Source organism: Perognathus longimembris, chromosome 5, assembly GCF_023159225.1.
Source record: "Perognathus longimembris pacificus isolate PPM17 chromosome 5, ASM2315922v1, whole genome shotgun sequence".
NCBI lineage: Eukaryota > Metazoa > Chordata > Mammalia > Rodentia > Heteromyidae > Perognathus > Perognathus longimembris.
Genome location: NC_063165.1, coordinates 48,309,989 through 48,330,880, shown reverse-complemented (window position 1 = coordinate 48,330,880; position 20,892 = coordinate 48,309,989). Strand labels below are relative to the sequence as shown.

The 20,892-nt window shown below is 42.2% G+C and overlaps 2 protein-coding genes across 2 annotated transcripts in view; both read left to right on the top strand.

Moving 5' to 3' along the window:
• Sema5b (semaphorin 5B) overlaps positions 1-2,834 on the top strand; it is a 129,069-nt gene extending 126,235 nt beyond the window's left edge. Inside the window, exons 19-22 of the mRNA XM_048346766.1 lie at positions 1-150; positions 486-530; positions 920-1,125; positions 1,308-2,834. Of these exons, the coding sequence (XP_048202723.1) occupies positions 1-150; positions 486-530; positions 920-1,125; positions 1,308-1,466 (560 nt within the window). The 3' untranslated portion in view covers positions 1,467-2,834. The remainder of the gene's footprint in view (positions 151-485; positions 531-919; positions 1,126-1,307) is intronic.
• The window catches only part of Kpna1 (karyopherin subunit alpha 1), a 596,817-nt gene that overhangs the window by 229,446 nt on the left and 346,479 nt on the right, over positions 1-20,892 (top strand). The window lies entirely within an intron of this gene.

The window sequence follows — 20,892 nt, the reverse complement described above, 5'->3', positions numbered from 1 at the left end:
AAGGCTGGTCACCGTGGTCTGAGTGGGGTGTCTGCACTGAGGATGGAACCCAAAGCCGGAGCCGGCACTGTGAGGAGCTCGTCCCTGGACCCGGGGCCTGTGCTGGCAACAGCAGCCAGAGCCGCCCCTGCCCATACAGTGAGATTCCTGGTAAGCCCCTCTGTTAGTAGCTTCTCACCAACTTGTCCTGCTTCTAACTAACATCCTTCCCTTCTGGAAACTTGCGTCTCCCGGCTGGGGTCCCAGTGCAGAAGGACAGACAAAAGTCACATCTTTACTCCTGCACACACTTGGAGCTTGGGGACCCTACCTAATGAATGGGCTGTCCTTCATGGAGGCAGGGCCCTTCATAAAAGAGGGGTCTGCCAATAGGCATAGGAGAGGAAAGGCCCACATCTGCAACTCAGTGCTGACCCAGGGGTTCTGCAGACCACAGGGGTCCTCTCCATACTATCCTAACACTCTCTCCACTTGTCTTCCTGCAGTCATCCTGCCTGCCTCCAGCGTAGAGGAGGCCACCAGCTGTGCAGGTAACAAGAGCCACTCCTGAGGCCATCCTCCTACCCATGCTCCACCCCTCCAAAGTCTGAGTTCTCACTTCCCCTTCAGACAGCCAACCCTTGGTGGGGAGTGGGTCCTCACTGCTTTGGGGCTGCGTGCAGGGAGATCTCAGTTCCCCAGCTGAGCCATCAGCCATCTGATTGCCACTCTGACTCAAGCCACAGGTTGTCCTGTGAGAGAGGCCCTGGTGACAGACTACCCAACTTCCCTGTTTCTCTTGGTGGCCCAAAGCCCTGTCTTCTCTTCATGTCCCAGACACTCCTCTTGCTGTCTGTGGGAGGCTGGGAGGCTGGGAGGCATTCAAGAACCCACCTTCTTCACAGAGGCTCCTCGTTACCAGCTGTCTGTCCTCTTCCAGGATTCAATCTTATTCACCTGGTGGCCACAGGCATCTCCTGCTTCCTTGGCTCTGGACTCCTGACCTTGGCAGTGTACCTGTCTTGCCAGCACTGCCAGCGCCAGTCTCAGGAGTCCACGGTTGTCCATCCTGCCACCCCTAACCACCTGCACTATAAGGGTGGAGGCACCCCTAAGAATGAGAAGTACACACCCATGGAGTTCAAGGTGGGAACCCTCTTATATTAGCACAGAGCAGGGTGAAGAGTAGTGCCCTGGCCCTAAGGTGGCATAATGGAATGGCATCTGGAATGTTCCTTCACTAACTGGCTACTGGACTCTTTGCCCAGGCCAGCCCCCTTTTCCATCTCTCCCCTCATTCCCTTTTCTGTGGCTTCTTCCCCCTACAGACCCTGAATAAGAATAATCTGATTCCTGACGACAGAGCCAACTTCTATCCATTGCAGCAGACCAATGTATACACAACCACCTACTACCCCAGCCCGCTGAACAAGCCCAGCTTTCGATCCGAGGCCTCACCTGGACAGCGGTGCTTCCCCAACAGCTGATCCCACCATTCTGGGATTGGGCTCCTTGCCTTCCCAAGGCACAGAGCAATGAAGATCGGACAGTGGAGTCACTTTGGTTTTCTCCCTCTGACAACTTGTTGCCTGGCTTATTGCCATCCCATCGCCTCAGAGAGCTCTGGCCAGTGGTGACCATGGGGGAGAGGGCTGACTTCAGGCTGGTACATGGCTGTGGACCCAGTTTGGCCCAGGTCTCTCATGGCCTCCTTGTGACCCACCATCAGGCTGACCCTCCCCTGCCACACCTGAGCTGTGAACTTTCTGGGCCTGTGAGGAATTGGAGAGTAGAGTTGACAGGAGGGCAGGCTCTTCGATTGAGGTTGGAAATGACTTCCAAGGGCACCACCAGCCAAATCCACCCATCTCTGGCTGATCCCAAGAAAAGCCTGAGGTGGGTCCAGCTGGTCTCTGATGGAACTAAATAAATGGCTCCGAAGCTCTGGATTTCTGCCCAGAGATGGACCATTGTGGTGCTGAGCCATGTGACATAGGGGACTGATGCTGATCCAGGTTGTCCACCTCTTTCTAGCAATCTTATTTCACCCAAGGAAACTCCTCTAGTCAGAGGAATTGAGTATTGGGAACTGGAGATGAGACTCATTTTTTGCCAAGAAGCCCTTTCATCTGGCCTGGAACAAACATTAGCCTCACCCTCCAAATGCTTGGAAGATAACCCAGGAGGAAGGAAGGCTAAGACCATAGGCGGCAGAGCCTGGCCTCCATTTCTCAATGGAGACCCTCTTCTAGTTGCTGCTCACCAGAGTTGTTGGCTGAGACCTCCTGCCTGGGAGATTTTGCTGGCCCCTCATCCATTCAGGAACACACACACACACACACACACACACACACACACACACACACACACACACACACACCATCTGCTGCAGCAACAGAAAGGATGTTAAGCTGTGGCATTATTAATTAAAGATGATATCCAGTCTCTGAATGTAACTGTCTTGATGCATATGTGTGTGGGCCCCTCTTGGCACAATCTCGTCCATCAGAGCAACACCCTGAGGTAACAGATGGTTTCGCAAGGTGGAGGAAATGATCCAAGTTGAGTCTGACTTTAATAGAGGATATCATTCCATGTGTGAGTTTATATATACATGGATGTACATTTTGCCCTACTCACTTTTCAGAAAAGAAGTTGGGGATAAATAGATTTGTAAGTGGGGGCACAAGGTACACCAAAGGCAACATAGCAGGAGCGATTTGTACCTGTTCCCAAAGCAATGGTTCCTGGCAACAGCTTTAGGTTGAAGATGGAGGAATCTAGCAGAAGAGTATTGATGAGAGTAATTTATGAGATATTTTGGATGCTGTTTAATAAAACCAGATTGAAAAATGAGTGAACCTGTGAGGTGGGGGAGGTCTAATGTGGTTTCTGCTGAATTAAATAAAAATAACCTCAAAGCTTCAGCCCACCAAATCAATGCTGCCATTTTAGACAAGATTGATGGACATGTTAATCTGAGAGAGCAATTTCCTAACTTAATTGGGCAGATCAATTTTTGTAAGATTCCCAGCAGAGTTTAGTTGTAGGTATGCTATAAAGCCTGTATGATCTGAGCAGTAGAGGAAAGAAGAATCTTGGAGAGTAGAAGTACTTGAAACCTGAAGGTGCCTAGAAAGTAGGAGAAGGATGAACAGATCCTGATATCTTGGCGCTCACCTGAGACAACTAAGATGTCCGTGTCCCTAGGCCAAGGTGGAGCCCAATCAGAGCTCATGCCTGTGAATATTTGGAGTCTGGGATTCCTGATTGGGTCCCATCAGTTCTCTAAGTCTACAGCTTATGGGGGCTTATGAGGCATTTTAATCCTGTAGTCTCAGATTCCCTTGATCCTGGTAGAGCCAATGAAGTTCAATAGTGTTCCTGGATACAGGGTGTCTGCCTATGGAAGGTCACTGGTTCTGTCTAAGTGGAAGGAATGGACGGGTCTAAGGCAAATGATCATGGAGGATTCCAGGTAATGGTATCACCAGAAATGAAATCCTTGGGTTCTTAACACACACACACAGTGTGTGTGTGTGTGCGCGTGTGTGTGGCTTTGGAGGCACAAGCATTCAGAATGCTTGGGAGGAGCCACACTGCCCACACAGGAGCAGGCATGGTTGGCAAGGGCTGTTTATTGACTAGCCTCAGCCCAGAGCTGTGGGCCCTAAAACTGCTCCCCTGACCAGGAGGGCATAGCATTTCAGTGAGTGTTGGGAGACTGATGTCTGAAAACGGAATGGGCTTCCTTGGTGCAGCTGGCTTAGGGAGAGTAGACAAGTTGTGGGAATGGGAGCTCCAAGCCTTCTTGGACTCTTGTACTTAAATAATGTGTGTAGGGGGTGTGTGGTAGTTGGTATGCATGTGCATACCAGTACTGAGGCTTGAACTCAGAGCCTAGGCATTGTTCTTCAGCTTTTTTCTTTCAATCAAAGTTGGTGCTCTACCACTTGAACCACAGCTCTACTTCCAGTTTTTTGCTGGTTGATTGGACATAAGAGTCTCGTGAATCTTTCCTGCCAGGGTTGGCTTTGGATCCTCAGATCTCAGCCTCCCGAGTAAGATTAAAAGCACAAGCCACTGGCTCTTGGCTATGCTTTTTTATTAGTAAAATCATACATATTCATTGCAGAGGATTTTTTTTTTTCTTTTGGCCAGTCCTGAGGCTTAGACTCAGGGCCTGAGCACTGTCCCTGGCTCCTTTTTGCTCAAGGCTAGCACTCTGCCACTTGAGCCACAGCGCCACTTCTGGCCATTTTATGTATATGTGGTGCTGGAGAATTGAACCCAGGGCCTCAAGTATACGAGGCAAGCACTCTTGCCACTAGGCCATATCCCCAACCCTCATTGCAGAGGATTTAGAGGATAGAGGAAGTCAAATATCTTATCATCTTACAATGCATTATCATCTTACCATGATTATAAGACAGAGACCAGAATGACAGGGTGAAGATATTTCTTCTCCTTTATCTCAAAATCACCCCCAAAGCAAAGGGAATAGAAAACAAAAACCCTGTCACTGTTTCCAATAAAACTAGGATGTAGCTATAATCCCAACTCATAATACAGCCATATGTCAGTATTCTTGAGGAATTGGTTCTAGGACCCATTCCCCACCCCCACCTTGTGAATTCCACAGTCTGGATGTTCACGTTCTTTATATAAAGTGAACTTATATTTGCATGTAAGTTAGGCACATCCTCGTGTTTGCTTTAAACAATCTCTAGATTACCTAAAATACTTCATGTACTGTGGATGCTATCGGAATAGTTGTTGTCCCATATTGTTAAGGGAATAATGACAAGGGAAAGAGTCTTTACAAGTTCAGTAGAGATACAATTTTCCCCAAAATATTCTCCATCCCTGGTTGGTTGAGTCTGTGGATGTGAAACCTAAAGACAAGGAGGAGCAGGGCTGGGAATATGGCCTAGTGGCAAGAGTGCTTGCCTCATATACATGAAGCCCTGGGTTCAATTCCCCAGCACCACACATATAGAAAATGGCCAGAGGTGGCGCTGTGGCTCAAGTGGCAGAGTGCTAGCCTTGAGCAAAAAGAAGCCAGGGACAGTGCTCAGGCCCTGAGGTCCAAAGGCCTAGGACTGGCAAAAAAAAAAAAAAAAAAAAAGACAAGGAGGACCACTTGTCCACGAACCACGAAGACACAGCCGAAGTAACAATAGTCCTGTGGTAGATGGACATGGGTTAAACCTCCCCACCCAAGGGATTTCACAAAGATTCAGAAATTGGAGGAACCAGGTGTGGGGACTAGAAAACCTATGTGTAAGCTTCAGCTAACCCTTTTTGGGATTGTTGCATGACTTATTTAGATGTTTCCTTTTCTTTTGTGTGTGTATGAAATAAAGCACAGACATAGGCACCTGGGCTCACAGCTTTCCTAGATGTGACCAGGTAGCTCTCAAGTCTTGCATAACAACTTCAGCCTTGAGTATTGCCTTCCTTGAACATAAGTTCATAACTTCTGTTCGCTTTATATTGTGCTAATCTTTTTTGTTTTTTTTTTTTGCCAGTCCTAGGGCGAGGACTCAGGGCCTGAGCACTGTCCCTGGCTTCTTTTTGATCAAGGCGAACATGCTACCACTTGAGCTACAGTGCCACTTCTGGCTTTTTCTGTATGTGGTGCTGTGGAATTGAACCTAGGGCCTCATGCATGCTAGGCAAGCACTCTACCGCTAAGCCACGTTCCCAGCCCTCTGCTAATCTTCTAAGTGAGCATAATGGTATTTAATCTTTTAGAGGGTAGGGTACATATGAGAAAATGCTGACTATTTGGAAGTATTACATGCAAAAGACTAAATCAAATAGTATATAATATACAGTAAAACAGATATACACACAATATATACAGCAAAACTTTTTTGTCTTTTTTTTTTTTTTTTTTTTTTACAGTACTGGGCGATTGGAACTCAGTCTCTGTGCTTGCTATTTTCTAGGCAGGTGTTCTGCCACAAAGACAGACTTGCGGTTCTTTTTCACTGATTATATTTAGTCTAGGATCTCACCTCACTCTAGGAGAGCACCTAGACTACTATCTGCCAATTTTAGGTTTCTTGTAGCTGCTGGACTCACAGGTGGACATCCAGGTTCTTTTTGTGGAGATGAAGTCTCAAGTACTTTTCAGCTTTGGTGGGTCTAGAACTGTGATTTTCCTGATTTCAGTCTGCATGTATCTTGGGTTGACAAGGCATACCATTGCACCTAGCTGTGAGTTGAGAAAGGGATCTTGTGAAGTTTTCTGGGTTCCCAGGTGGGCCTTGAACCACGATTGACTCAAACTCAGCCTCCCAAGCAGCTAGGATTACCTACAGGTATGAACCTCTGGTGCCTGGCTCCAGTCTCCTATTTATAAAAATTATTTTACTGAGACATACAAAGTATGAGGTGCCATGTGGGGTTTTTTTTGACACATGTACATATGTAATGTTCAAATTCTGGTAAACATTACAATCTTTTCAAATGTTTATCACTTCTTTATGGCGACTATATTCATAAATACTTTCTTTTGACATATATACATAATTTCCCATTGTTGATTCCTAACCCCCAGTCTCTAGTCCTTGTGGCAGCTGGGGTAGATAAGGCAACATATGTACGCAGCACTATATGCAAAGCTGCTTCTCCACGTATGATGGAGTAACATCCCCTAAACACAAGACAAATTGAAAGCATTGTAATGTAAGTGAAAAATCCAGTTCACATTCTTATCTTACTGAATATTATAGCTTAGTCTATTTACCTTAAGCATGCAGTCAACACCACCAACACAAAACTTTCTTTCTATTGAAGTACTGAGAATATCATGTGGATGGATGGGTGTCTGGAGCTGTTGGCGCCACTGCTTATATTTTGAGAGTCACATGTTGCTTACTGCTAGCCAGGGAAAAGAACCCAAATCCAAAGTATTGTTTCTATTCAATTCATATTGCCTAATACAACTGCAAAATGAAAACACTGTTAAACCATTATGTATCGTGAACCATCTGTATGTATGTACATGTGTACATAGGATTCCACAGAATTTCACTTTGGCCTTGATATTCAGTCCCCAAAATCTGCAAATTTGTCTTGACTCTCAGCTTGTGGAAATCCAAATAGCTGACTGCCTACTTCAATGTCTTTTATAATATCCTGAGCTTGTGCACAATCTACAGTTACAGTTATAAAGGTTATCCTTGTATCAAATCAACACATCAACATTAGTAATATGAGCAAGACATGCTACCTAGATATATTAATAGGTGATATACAATAAAAATATCTTGGCAAATCTTGAAATGAAAATATTTTATGCTTCATTAACGTTTTACCAGTCAGTCAAACTACAGATGCATGTTCAGTATTGTAGTAAAATGCCACAATCTGATTGTGAAACTAGCAATTTTTATGCTAAAATCTAATTAAGTAGCTATAGATGCCCATGGCTTACACTTGTAATCCTAGCTACTCAGGAGGCTGAGATCTGAGGATCAAGGTTTGAAGCCAGCCTAGACAGCAAAGTCTGGGAGATTCTCATCTCCAATTAACCACCAAAAAGCAGAAGGTGGAGCCGTGGCTCAAGTGGTAGAGTGCTAGCCTTGAGCACAAAAGCTCAGAGATAGTGCTCAAGCCCTGAGTTCAAGCCTTAATACTGGCACAAAAAAAAGAATGAGAAAAAAACATTTAATTAAGCACTTTCAAATTGAAACTTAATTGGGAAAAATAATATTAAGAAACTGTTACCTAGATAACTTCAGAAAGAACACTACAATCTTTGTGAGCCAATATGTTAAATAATTTTCAATTATCCAAGGCAGAACAATAGTGATTTGATTAAATCATAATTCTTATATTTGTCAACTGAATTGTTGTCTATTTTACATTCATTACATCAAGTAATAATTTTTAAGAATTACATTTAATTTGGTGTGTTTAATTCCATTTAGGTTATGAGTCTTTCCAGAATAAATCATATTTGGAGAATTCATATTTTATGAAAATGAATTAAAAATAGGATATCAGCATTTCTACTCCAACATTTCATAAGCAGAAAATATTACCAAATCATGTGCAATATCCATGATTAAATCTCTTTGATCCATCCATCATAAGGAATGTACAAAGAATACAGAACAGAAAGAAGTATAGGACAATGTAATATGCAAAGATCATGTGGCTTCTCTTCTGTTCACGGTGGAAGTGGGGATCTGTTTCTTATGCAGTCGATGACCACAAGAGCTATCTTGCAGCTGACCACACCAAGCAATTATGTAGCTGTACAATAACGTCCAACTAAAACTTTGACCCTTAGCAATCTTAATAACAAAATTATAAGAATCATATAAGAATAATTTATCATTGGGATAATATTTCAGAACTTTTATTCTTATATGTTGCTACTTGGCATCAGCTTTTAACCCTACATTGATTTCTCCCTCCCCCCCCCTCTCTCGTGTGTGTATGTGTGTGTGTGTGTGTGTGTGTGTGTGTGTGTGTGTGTGTGTGTGTGTACTGATCCTGGGGCTTGAACCCCAAGCCTGGGCTCTATCTCTGAGGTGTTTTGGTTTTATTTCTGCTCAAGACTAGTGCTCTATCACTTGAGCCACAGATCCACTTCCAGCTTTTCCATGGTTAATTGGAGATAAGAGTCTCACAGACTTTCCTGCCAGGGCTGGCTATGAACCATGTTCCTTAGATCTCAGCCTCCCAAGTAGCAAGGAATTCAGGCATGAGTCACTGGTGCCACATTGATTTTTAACTTTGCCCAAGCATGTCTTCTGAGCATGTTCACTATACAGCTGTTCCACACCAGGTGTTCTATTTCCCAATCTGTCCTCAGAGTGTACTATAACTGTCTTGTCCCTAAACATGACCCCACCACTTACTTAACCAAACTCCTAATGGTAAACCTTTAGAATGTTTCAATCTCATGTTACAAATGATGCTAGAAAGCCTGTTCTTCTATATACATCTATAATGGCAGAATAAATTCTGGAAAGTAAAATGACTACAAGTATACATACTTCGTGTGTGTGTGTGTGTGTGTGTGTGTCAGGACTTAGGCTATACCTTAGATTCTTTTGTTTAAAGCTAGTGCTCTAACACTTAAGCCACAGCTACATTTCTAGTTTCTTTGCTGGTTAATTGGAGATAAGAGTCTCACAGATCTCCCTGCCCAGGCTGGCTTTGAACCCTGATCCTCAGATCTTATCCCCTTGAGCAGCTAGGATTACAGGCATGAGCCACTGGCTCCTGGCCATATTTCAAATTTTGCTAGATTTGCTCAACTTATTGTCATATCACATTGTATCTTGCAGTGTTTTTTTTTTTTTTGAGTTTTATCTTTTTTCAGTGGCAGCACTACTTATTCTAGAAAAACAAGAGGAAGTATCATCTGAGGTGATTGCTTCCTTCCTCTCCAGGAACTCCTTATACTCCTCCCCTCCCCCAGGCACATGGTTACACGTCTCTTGAGGCTCCTCCCACCATTCCTCTGCTTTTACCAAAAAGTCTTGTCTATTTTTATGTCTTAGGGGTTTTTGTTATTGTTGTTTTGTTTTGGGTCTCTGTTCTTTAAAATACCAGTTGGAAAGCCTAGATTTTAGCTAAAGTGTGACTGATTAACTGAATTAGAGTACAGACTTAAAGGATTTGGCTTCAAAAAAGAAAGTACCCTGAGACTTTTGAGATTGGAACTTGGAGGATTAGACCAGCAATTAGGACCTGATTCCCAATTGGAATCCTAGGATATATAACCCTTTCTTCCATCCTTTCCCTGTTGTAGTTATTAGGGAAAGGCCCAGGGTTTGTGAAATTCCTCTATGGCCCCTCTTGCTCCAGATGCCACCAGCATCTGTGGTCTACGCAAAGGTGTGAAGTCCCTTCTCTTGCTTAAGGCAGAAGAGAAAGAGGAAATTTCCTGTGCTCTCTTGATCTTTGCTTTAATGTCTACATAGAAACATGGTCCCTATATAATGGTATAGAAGCTGCTTTATACTTAATTTATGGGAGGAGTTTGAGATAAGCAAGCATGGGTAAGACCAGACTTCTACTCAGCCCAATAGACGCTCTGGGGGATGGGCCTCTCAGTTACTGTCAAGTCTATTATTTCCACATTTCTGAAACAGTCTTCCCACCACCACTGCATGAGCCCCCATCCACCAGGCAAAAATCACAATGCATAAACGATCTGCCCTGGTATGAATAATGGACTCTGCCCAAAAGCCCAGTACAAAATCAGCTTAGGCAATCAGACTGGTTTTCTGTGAGATTTGGGCTGAAACATGGACAAAGAGGAGAGGTGGGGAGAGAAAGCAACTTATGTTTCTCTTGCAACTTCTTCCTCCACATAAATACCCTGGTCAAGCAGGGGGTGCAAGGTTGGCTCAACCTAAGATCTTTGCCTTTCCATTTCCTCTTAGGGAGGCGTCTGATACATTTGTGTCTGCCTACCTCAAGCCCCGAAAGAAGCAGTCTATGGTGCCAAGGTAAAGCCAGTGCCTTGCAACATCCTGCCTCCTACAGACGAGGCCTTCAGCCCTCAGCTCTCAGGCAGCACCATACATATTTCTGCTCATTCTTTTATGGGAAGACTGTGCAGCAGAGCAGTGGCTTTTATTATTGTTATTATTGTTACATGCTTTTTACCACACATTTTCTGAAAGGATTAAAGAAATCCTTTCAGATTTTGAAGTTGCACCCTACTTTTACGTTGACATCTGAAATTTTTCATCATAGTTTAAAGAGCTGCAAAAGATGTAATTTCTGGCATATTGTAAATACTGACATTTAAAAAACAAAATTGTTCTTTTAAATGCAGCCAATAGAATATAAAAGGCACAGCACTGAAAAAATACAGAAAGAGTTCTTTACACAATTGTAAACTTTTATATTGTTTCATTCACTCTGAACTTGTGGATCATTCTACTTCACCCTCCTGACACAATATGTCCTTAAGTTTGAAATTCTTTTGTTCTTCACTCTATCATGTTTCTCTGCAACTAAAATATACACAGACATTGTAATTTTTAAGATTTCCTATGGCTAGAATATTTTAGTTAAGAAATTTATTTGACATTGAGATATCATGGTTGTTACATCAAACATTGTACAGACATTTGAACACTGACAATTATTAAATAGCAAACCAAATTTGAAAGAGTAGGGATTTAGAATAAATGTTAGCTATTACTAGAATGAGAAAAAATAGCCAGGGGTGAAGAGAGAGAGAGAGAGAGAGAGAGAGAGAGAGAGAGAGAGAGAGAGAGAGAGAGAGAGAGAAAAGAAGCATTCAAGTGACTTAGAACACCAATAAAGCTTAGGACTTACAAGCCACATGTTAATGATTGTTGCCAAATGAGCTATTTATAGAAGAATTTCCATCATTCTGCTAGAGTGTTGATACTGATATCTATGGCAGATATTTTGGGAAGAAAGAATATAGAAGTTGGCAATGATAATCAGGAAAATTTGGCTGGAGGTATGATTCAGCATAGAAGGCTTACCTAAGGGGACTATCTATCTATCTATCGATCGATCTATCTATCGATCTCTATCTTTCTATCCATCTAAATCTATCATCTATCTCTCTATCTCTACCTCTCTATCCATCTATTCCTATCATCTATATATCTATCTATCTAGCCTATCAAGATAGAGACTGAGATACTTGAGAGTCTAAATACAAGACATCTTTTCCTGTATAGTATTCAACAATCATTGGATAGACAATAAAAATGATAAAATTTCTAGAAGAGAAAAATAGGTGAAAAAATCTTGAAGAGCTTAGTTTGGGCAAGGACTTGGTATAATTCCAAAGGCACAGTTATATAAAAGATCATGTTGAGAACTTAGATTTTATCAAAATTAAAAGCTTTTGTTCTTAAAAGAAAGACACTGATAAGAGAGCAAAAAGTCAAGTCATGGGCTAGGAGAAAAGATACACAAATCCAGTGCATACAAAGAACTATCAAAATCTCAAAGGAAAACAAGCCAATAAAAAATGAGGGAAAGGTTTGAAGAGACCCTTTAACAAAGAAGATTTATGATGGCAAATAAACATGTGGAAAGATGATCATCCATTAGTCATTAGGAAAATGCAAATCAAAACCAGAAGATACCACAGTGCAATGTTAAAATGGCTAGAATTCAAAAGAATGGGAATGAGGATGTAGCTCAGCAGTACCATATAATGCAGGTTGCATGCACAAGGCACTGGGTTCAATCTCTAGCAAAGCAAAACTAAACAAGCAATCACAACAATAAAAACCCGATCATATCAATGGTAGTGAGGTTATAGAATCAGTGAAACTTTCCTACATTGTATGTGAAGATGTAAAATTTTTATAGGTCACTGGCCTGAACTCCAGTGTTTCATATGGCAAGTCTGGTCATTCCCTCCAAAAGGCAAATAAAAAGACAAATAATGGTGAAGATGAGACAAAGACCTAATTGATCCATCAGTGTGGGAAGAGGAATGAAAGGCATGAATTTCAACTATCTTCCTCATGCAGGCATTTGCTTTACATTAAACATTAGGAGGCCTTGGGGTGGGGGTTAGGAAATTTAGTCTCAATCACAGGTGTGTCTGATGGTCACAGGAGGTCATAGGTAGTCTAATTTCTCATTGTTGCAGGGTTGTGAGGGTGTTGGTTCTTTCAGTCATTACTGCCTTGTAGGAGATAGCTTTATTTCCTGTCACAGCAAGGTCTTGCTCTTCCTGGATTCCAAGATGGCTGCCAAAGAAAATAGTCCAGAGCAAAGGACACAGATACAAAATGGAGGATGGTGGGTAAAGACAGGAGGGGGAAACATTGTCCAGAAAGAATTATGAACTGGTGACCCTTCTGTCCAACACAATAATAATAATAATAATAATAATAATAATAATAATAATAAATATTTAAAAATAAAGGGTAGGATATCAAGTGTTTAACCTGTTTTCAGTTAATTCATGGATTCAAACCAAGAGTCCATTTTTCAGCAAATGCAGTTTACAAAATTGTTAGTGGAGTTTTAAGGCAAAGGTCCAAACTTTGGAGGTCCCAACAGATTAAGACAAACAGTGGGGAAAACAGGAAAAAAACCCTTTCCAGTATAGTGATGCCAGGAAGACCAGGAAACAACATCCTCGCGCTGTCCTTGAGAATTCAGGCGTAAATCGAGGAAGCATTAGTGTAGGGGCAAGAAGTGTACATAACTAGTTTTGGTTAAATTGTGGACTAATTGATTATTATCTCAAATCTGCAAGGGGATGGCACCAGAGAAACTGTCATCACTGAAGGGGTCTAATCTGGTTGCTTCTTCTGAGAGGGAAGCCTCAGCTCCAGTCTTGGGGTAATGGTTCCCATGTGAGGAGTCGGTTCCATCGTGGAGTGATTCCTGCAAAGCTTGCTGTCCTGGCAGGTTTTTTTTGTTGTTGTTGTTGTTGTTTTCTGCCAGACCTGGGGCTTGAACTCAGGGCCTAAGCACTGTCCCTGGCTTCTTTTTGCCCAAGGCTAGCACTCTGCCAACTTGAGCCACAGCGCCACTTCTGGCCTTTTCTATATATGTGGTGCTGAGGAATTGAACCTAGGGCTTCATGTATACGAGGCAAGCACTCTTACCACGAGGCCATATTCCCAGCCCTGTCCTGACAGGTTTAAGGAAATGACCAGAGACTTTGAGGTGCTGCTCTGTGGGCCTACAGCAGGATATTGCAAAAGCTGGCAGATGACAGTCTGTTGATCTATGATGTTGGTGCACGTCTTTGGAAATACCTTAGTTATTGTCCCTTGGCCCTTAGTCTTTGAGAAGGATGAGAAAAGTTAGGTAAATTTAGGGCTAATCAACCCTGTATTGCCAGTTTTTAAACATACACTCCTTAAGTGGTTAATAGGCCTACATACAAAACTGAGAAGCAGTATAGTCCAAAGTTTAAGGTAACCAAGGAAATAGGAAGGAGATAGAAAGAAAGAGAGATGCTGAGCTCTTACCTGGCTCTGAGTTACCCATTGGGCATCTGCATGCCACAAGAAGAGTTATAGCCTCTGAGTTCCTCTTACAAAATGAAACAACCACTTGGGGGAAAACCATGGCAAGTTCTTGAATAGGTAAGCCTACACTCAAAAAAAATGTATATATATTGGGTTGGTCATGGGGCTTGAACTCTAGCCAGTGCACTGTCTCCGAGCTCTTTCAGCTCAAGGCTAGTGTTCTACCACTGGAGCCACAGTGCCACTTCCAACAACACTCAATATAATGGTTGGCCATTCCCCTTCTAGATCCTGTGGGGAAGTTTTAAATTTACTCTCTTTACTCACAAGCTTCAATGCTAAGTACCTGAGGCAAATGGTCAAGAGAGTAACAGAGGAAGAATAATAGATTTATTAGTATGCAGAAACACAAGAACCAGGTACAAAATAAAAGACAAAAATGCTGGTGGCACAGGCTTGTAATTCTAGCACTCGTGAGTCTGAGGCAGGAAGATCTTGTGTTGTAGGGCAACCTGGTCTACATAGCAAAGCCTTGTCCACAAAAAAAAAAAAAAGAAAGAAAGAAAGAAAAGAAAAGAAAAATACTCCAAGGAGGAGGGCTATACAGTTGAAGTTTATGTAGAGCAGAGCAAAGGGATAGGCTCTTGGGCTTCTTGAGGGAAGGAAAGGGGAACAGGTGCACAGAGAATAAGAGCTGTCATGTTATTTTGATCAACTCTTCAGGTAACAGCTACCTGTGGTAACTTCTGTCTGGGCTAGGTGTCAGAGTCCCAATATCCTTTTTCCTGTGCAAAGATCTTTCTTCTACAGAAAGGAGACTCCCAGAGGGAAAAGACTTTGGACAAGCCCTCTGGCTGTGTACTAAACTAATAGTTTTCCTTATAGAGGTGAATTTCTTTTCTCCTTTTATATTTGGTGGAGGAGTTGTACTGGAATTTGAATTTAGGGCCTCATGCTCCTGCTTGGTTCTTTTTTTTCAAGATTGGCACTCTACCACTTGAGTCACTTCTCCAGTTCTAGCTTTTTGCTGGTTAACTGGAAATAAGAATCTCATGAACTTGTTTGCTGAGGCTGGCTTCAAACATTTCTCCTCAGATCTCAGCCTCCTAAGTAGCTAGGATTACCTGCATGAGCCACTAGCACCTGGAAATAGATGTCAATTTCTTGTACACAAAGGCAGCTTTTCAGAATTAATATTGTCCTCAGTTTCTCAGAATAGCCAGCCATCTTGAAAAATGCCAAAGAAATATATCTAAGATTAAGGTCTATGTCCACACAAAGACTTTCACACGAAGGTTCACAGCAGTTTTATTTGTAAGAGCCTAAAAACTGCACATGGTGTAACTATCCATCAACAGGTGAGTGGATAAATAAATTGTGCTACATTCATACAATGAAATAAACTAAGCAATAAAAAGGAACAAACTACTGATATATGCGGCATCATGAATGGATATCAAAATATTTATGCTGAATGAAAGCCAGGCAAAAATAAATAGTCTATACTGTAGGATTCCATTTATATCCAATTTCAGAAAATGGGAAGCAATCTATAGTGACAGAGAGCAAATTACATTTGCCTGGGGATGGAGGATGGAGGCAGGAGAGAAGGGAGAGAGGAGCCTTCACAAGGGTGATAGATATGTCCACTATTTTGATGGTAGTGATGGTTTATGGCTGTGTATGTGTTGTCAAAACTTATTTCACACTTTTAAGTATGGGAGGTTATCTGTATGTCATCTATATTTCACCGCAATAAAGCTGTTAAAAAGTGTGAATTAATGCCCAAGAAAATGCCAAATGCTACTGTACCTCTTACAATGTTTCTTTTATTGGAAAGGGTATTATTCATTGGTCCAGAGTAAATGGGAAGCTGCATCTATGTATTACACCTGTAATCTTAGCTACTTAGAAGGCTGATATCTGATAATTGAGGTTTAAAGCCAGCCTGAGCAGGAAAGTCCATGAGACTCTTACCTACAATTAATTACCAAAAATCTGGAAGTGGAGCTATGACTCCAGTGGTAGAGCTCCAGCCTTAAATGAAAATGCTAAGGGAGAACACACTCAGGCCTGGAGTCCAAGCCTCAGTACATGTACACACACACACACACACACACACACACACACACACACACACACACACACAGAGAGAGAGAGAGAGAAAATGCTCTCTTCCAGCAATCCCCGTACATGTTTACTTGACACAGTCCAAGGTGAAGGTGGAGGAGAAAACTTGAAGCTCTTTTTCCCTGAGCATGGTAAAGAAGCACAGGTGGTAAGTTTGAAGTCAGCACACATAAGTCCAGCTTGGAATGTAGTTAGATAAGGGGTGCACCTTAGACATGGAAGGAATAAGGTCCTGCTACTTCCACTGCCTCTCCCAGATGTTTTTGCTTAGTTTTTTTTTTTTTTTGCAACCTTCTCCAAAGGTGGCCATCTTTCATAGAGGTTGGGGAATGGAAGAGGGGAGGTTATTAAAACAACAATTGCCATGCTTCCTGCTCCTCCATTCCACAATACATTTGAATTCTGGATTTTGACTGGAGTCAAAGAATCCATCATAGTTTCACATTGCCCATCACAGAAATATGTGTGAGAAAGGAACAGATAGAAAGCCCTTTCCTGGGCCTGTGAGCACTGGGAATGGTTTGTGTCTGAATTGGGGCTTTAACTTTGCGCCTAGGGACTCTCCCTTACTGTTTTCCACTCAAAGTTGGTACTCTACCACTTAAGCCATATCTTCAATTCCAAGTTTTTTGGTGCTTAATTGAAGATAAACATCTCCTAGGTTTGCCTGAACAAGGTGGCTTCAAACTGAGATCCTCAGATCTCAACTGCCTGAGTAACTAGGGTTACAGGAGTGAACCATTGATGCTCCTTGTCATTTCCTATTGTTTCAGACTGTGTGGCAGTTTTAACAAGCTGGGGATCTCTACAGAAGGGAGGCTAACTAAGGGTGAATGATGTGTCTGGCTTGTAATGTGGGGAAGGGAATGGATGAAAAAGAAGTGAGAAGTAGAACATAGCTGTGAACCTCAATCAATTTGGGGAAAGGGAACTCCACTGAGTCTGTGAACTTCATGCTTTCCAATGCCCCAACCCAGAGCCCCAGGGCAGAAGGATGACCCTGGGCTTTTGAATTCCACCCCTACCACTTATTTGCCAGTTGTGCCATGTGACATGTAGGGGTGGGAACAGCTGCATCTCCTTCATGGGGCTTTTGTGAAGAGTAGATTTCTTATGGAAAGGATGTGGCACGAAGTCCAGTCAATACACACACAGCCTGTTAGAAAATTTCCACTATCCTGGTTGTTGATGGCTCACACCTGTAATTCCAGCTACCCAGGAGGCTGAGATATGAGGATTGGTTTTGAAGCCAGCCCAGACAGAAAAGTTTTGACTCTTATCTTCCATTAACCACCAAAAAGCTGGAAGTGGAGCTATGTCTTAAGTAGTAGAGTGCCACTATCTTTGAGAGAGAGAAAAAAAAAGCCAACTGAGAGCACAAAACCCAGATTTTAAACCCCTGTATCTGCACAAGAAAAGAAAGGTCAAGAGAAGAAAGAAGAGAGAGGAAAGAAGGAAAATAAAATTCCTCCTACTCTTGTTTGATCTGTTTTTCAGACTGAAGCCTTGAGCTCTGTGGCCACACAGAGCTCTAACCCAGCTCTGTGTCCCGTCCCCCCCCTCACCTATTTGACCTCAGGCAGTTTGCTTCTCCCATGCATATTAAGGCTAATAGAATGTATCTTGGGTTTGCTGTGAGGACTGAAGCATAGAAAGCACTTAGAACAGTATGGGGCCCAGAGCAAGAACCCCAAATGTTTATCACTGTTTCTGAGCCAAGGATCTGGAGGCTAAGGCTCATTTCAGCAATCAGACTCACCAGTATGTCAGATATGGAAAATAGGACTGGAGCTTCATAAAAATTGCTTCATTGAAAAAATTCCAAAGATGCTCTAGTTTTCCTGGGAACAGGGTGAGGGAGGGAAGATAAATGATAGTCACCTAGTAAATTATGCATGCAACATACAGTTCTGTGAAATTTCATGAGTCTCCCTCCTGACAGGGCCTTCCCATCTCTGTGTATCCAAAATGAGAATTTTCCTCTTCCCTTTCCCTCTTTCTAAACCTTTCACTTGGTAGAATTTAGAATTGAAAAGATCTTAAAGAGTATGTTTTAGTGCTTTAATGTCAAAAGAACTAAAAGGATGAGTCAGGACCCATCCATGCTGAGGTCATGTGGTTTATGAGAAGCAGAGAAGAGAACAGAAGCAGGAGTGATGTCTGGGTGACTGACTTTCCTCTGGTTTCCCTTCCCCACTAGAGCAAATCTCCAATGCAGGGTTAACTCATTTGCTGGTGGAATGTAGTTGGTCAGGACAAAAAATTCTGAGGTATTCTAGGTATTCCTTTTTAAGGAAATCTTTAGAAAGTAGGCTATGGACAAATATGCAATGATAAATTCTCCAGAAAATATTTCCTCAGGGACAATGGTACACCTTGCAGTAGAATGTACTGTTTTAAATGATAAAAGTTTCCCTTTGTCATGGGAAAATGTTTGGGATATACTATACTATACTATACTATACTATACTATAAAACAATATATAGCAAGAGATAGTAGCATACTTTTTGGTAGTTAAAAAGAAGTCTTCAAAAATTGTATATTGTTTTAGAATGAAAAAAGTGAGGTAAAATTTTTGCTTTGTATATAACCGAGAAAAAAATGCACCCTGTGCTTGCCCAATCAGCATACATTGAGTAGATGCTGAAGCTGGGATGGGGGTGGGAGGGACCATGGGAAGTATGGAAAGGAAGGCCAATACAATAATCTGCTAGAAAGCCAGACTTTTCCAGTTGCTTTATGTTCATCGTTTTATACTGTCATCACAAAATCACATGCCACATACCTCAATACCATAGAAAGATTGTCCAAAGATAAGGAAGTTACTCAGGAGCTAACACCACAGTAGAGAAATGCATGTCATGGTAGAAATGATGAGCATATATGAAAAAGTTGAGGCAAGGAGAAGTGTTTAAAGGCAAAATGAAGAGGGTCTAAGTTGTTTTGAAACAACCATCCCTCTATGAGAATCAATAACAAAGACTCAACAGTCCAAAGTTCTACAGACATTCTTGCATCAGTAATTTTTGTGTAAAGGGTTGGAAGCTTTGGGGAAAGGTTGTGTTTGATTTTTTTTTTTTTTTTGGTGGTGGTGCTGAGATTGGAACCCAAGGCCTCACACATGGTAGGTGTTCTACCACTGAGCTAAACTCTCCATTTCCTGGCAGAGACTTTTGTGTGTGAGTGCTTATTATAAGGCAATATATGGGAAAGCATTCATGAAATTTGACGTGACGCCATTTTGATTCTGACAACTCATGTGTTGGGGAATTCATCTTGGCCTTAAGGGGGTAAGGGCGATGAGAGCGCTCCGAGACACCGCCCTTCCCCCAGCCCTGGGGCAGTGTGGAAGTGAGCCACACCTATCTCCTTCTGGGTCCAGAACCAGAAGGGATAGCTTTGAGACCATCCCCCACCTTGCACCAGCGAGCACGTGCGCTCCCTTTTCTCGGGCTTTGCCCAGAGGGCAGTACTATGGGAAGTGACATTAGCCCATGAGGGAGGTCCTTGGGAGCTGCTCTTGGATGGACAAGCTCGCCAGCCTATCGCCAGCTCCTGCTCAATCCTCGTCATCATCACTATATTACTGTGAGCACCTCCTGAATAAACCAGATTGCTCTCTGAAGCGTCTCCGAGACTCCGCGTGTGCCTGGCTTCCTTCGTGGGTAAGGAGGGAGGAAAGGGGATCTCGTTCGGCTACATGCACCTGAGGCCTACCCTAACTCCCCCACTCTACCCTACCTGTCTGCAGGTTGGGCAGTCAGGGGAGAGGGTGAGAAAGGGAGCACAGACAAGAGAGTAAGCTTAGCATCCCCATGCCAGGGGAGATAAATCTAGCTCGGCACTCATGCACACATGTGAGTAAATACAATTGTTCCCTTGCTTGATTTTCATTATGTATTTATCTATATGTAAACATGCATACAAATATAAGCATATATGTACATGTTATATGTATGTAGATGAGGCCAAAGAATCTCCAAAGAGATACAAGGATTCTGAAGCCTTGGGGTTTGCCAATGGAGGAACCAGGTTTGGCCCAGCCTTCTCCGCCTCCAAACTCATGTTTTCCCCACCACATCTTGCTACTTGAATGCTCAGGGAATGTTGGCTCCACTTCTCCTGCCATTTGGAGTTTGATTAAAAACAAAATGCGGACCACGTTATCACAAGTACTTTCAGTACACATTTATTGCAAAACCACAAGCATGACAACTGTAATGTCAACATAACCATATTTCTTAACCAAACAGGAGATGGCTGTCCTGAAGTGCATCTCCCAAAGAGACGGAGACCTGTTTGGAAACTCTGGTCTGTGAATGATGACTAGAACCCTTATTTTGAACTAGGAGTTCTAAACCATTAAACATTTAATTACCACTTTGGCAAAGCAATGCACATTACCATTTTCACAATGTAACAGCACAGAGATTTTAAATGCATTTTTATTTTTCAGAATCTTCAGTATTCACAATGTGTAAAATGAAGCAGCATTTTAAATAAAACACTCTGCCAAAACACGGTTTCTTCAAAAGTTCCGGTTGAAAGGAAGATTGCACATGAACAATATTTATCAGTGTTTACAGTTGACGTTAACTAGAGTTTTTTTAAAGGATAAAAATACTCAAGACTTCAACATTTCCTTACAAAAGTATACTTGGCCATAAAATAAAAATCTATAAAAACCCCAAATATTACAAAAGTAAAATGCAAAAAAAGATCTTATTTTTATTAAAATGCAATACCATCTTTACAAGGTTAAAAATATTCAAAAACAGAGAACACTTCCTAAGTTGTGATGTGATACAAGGG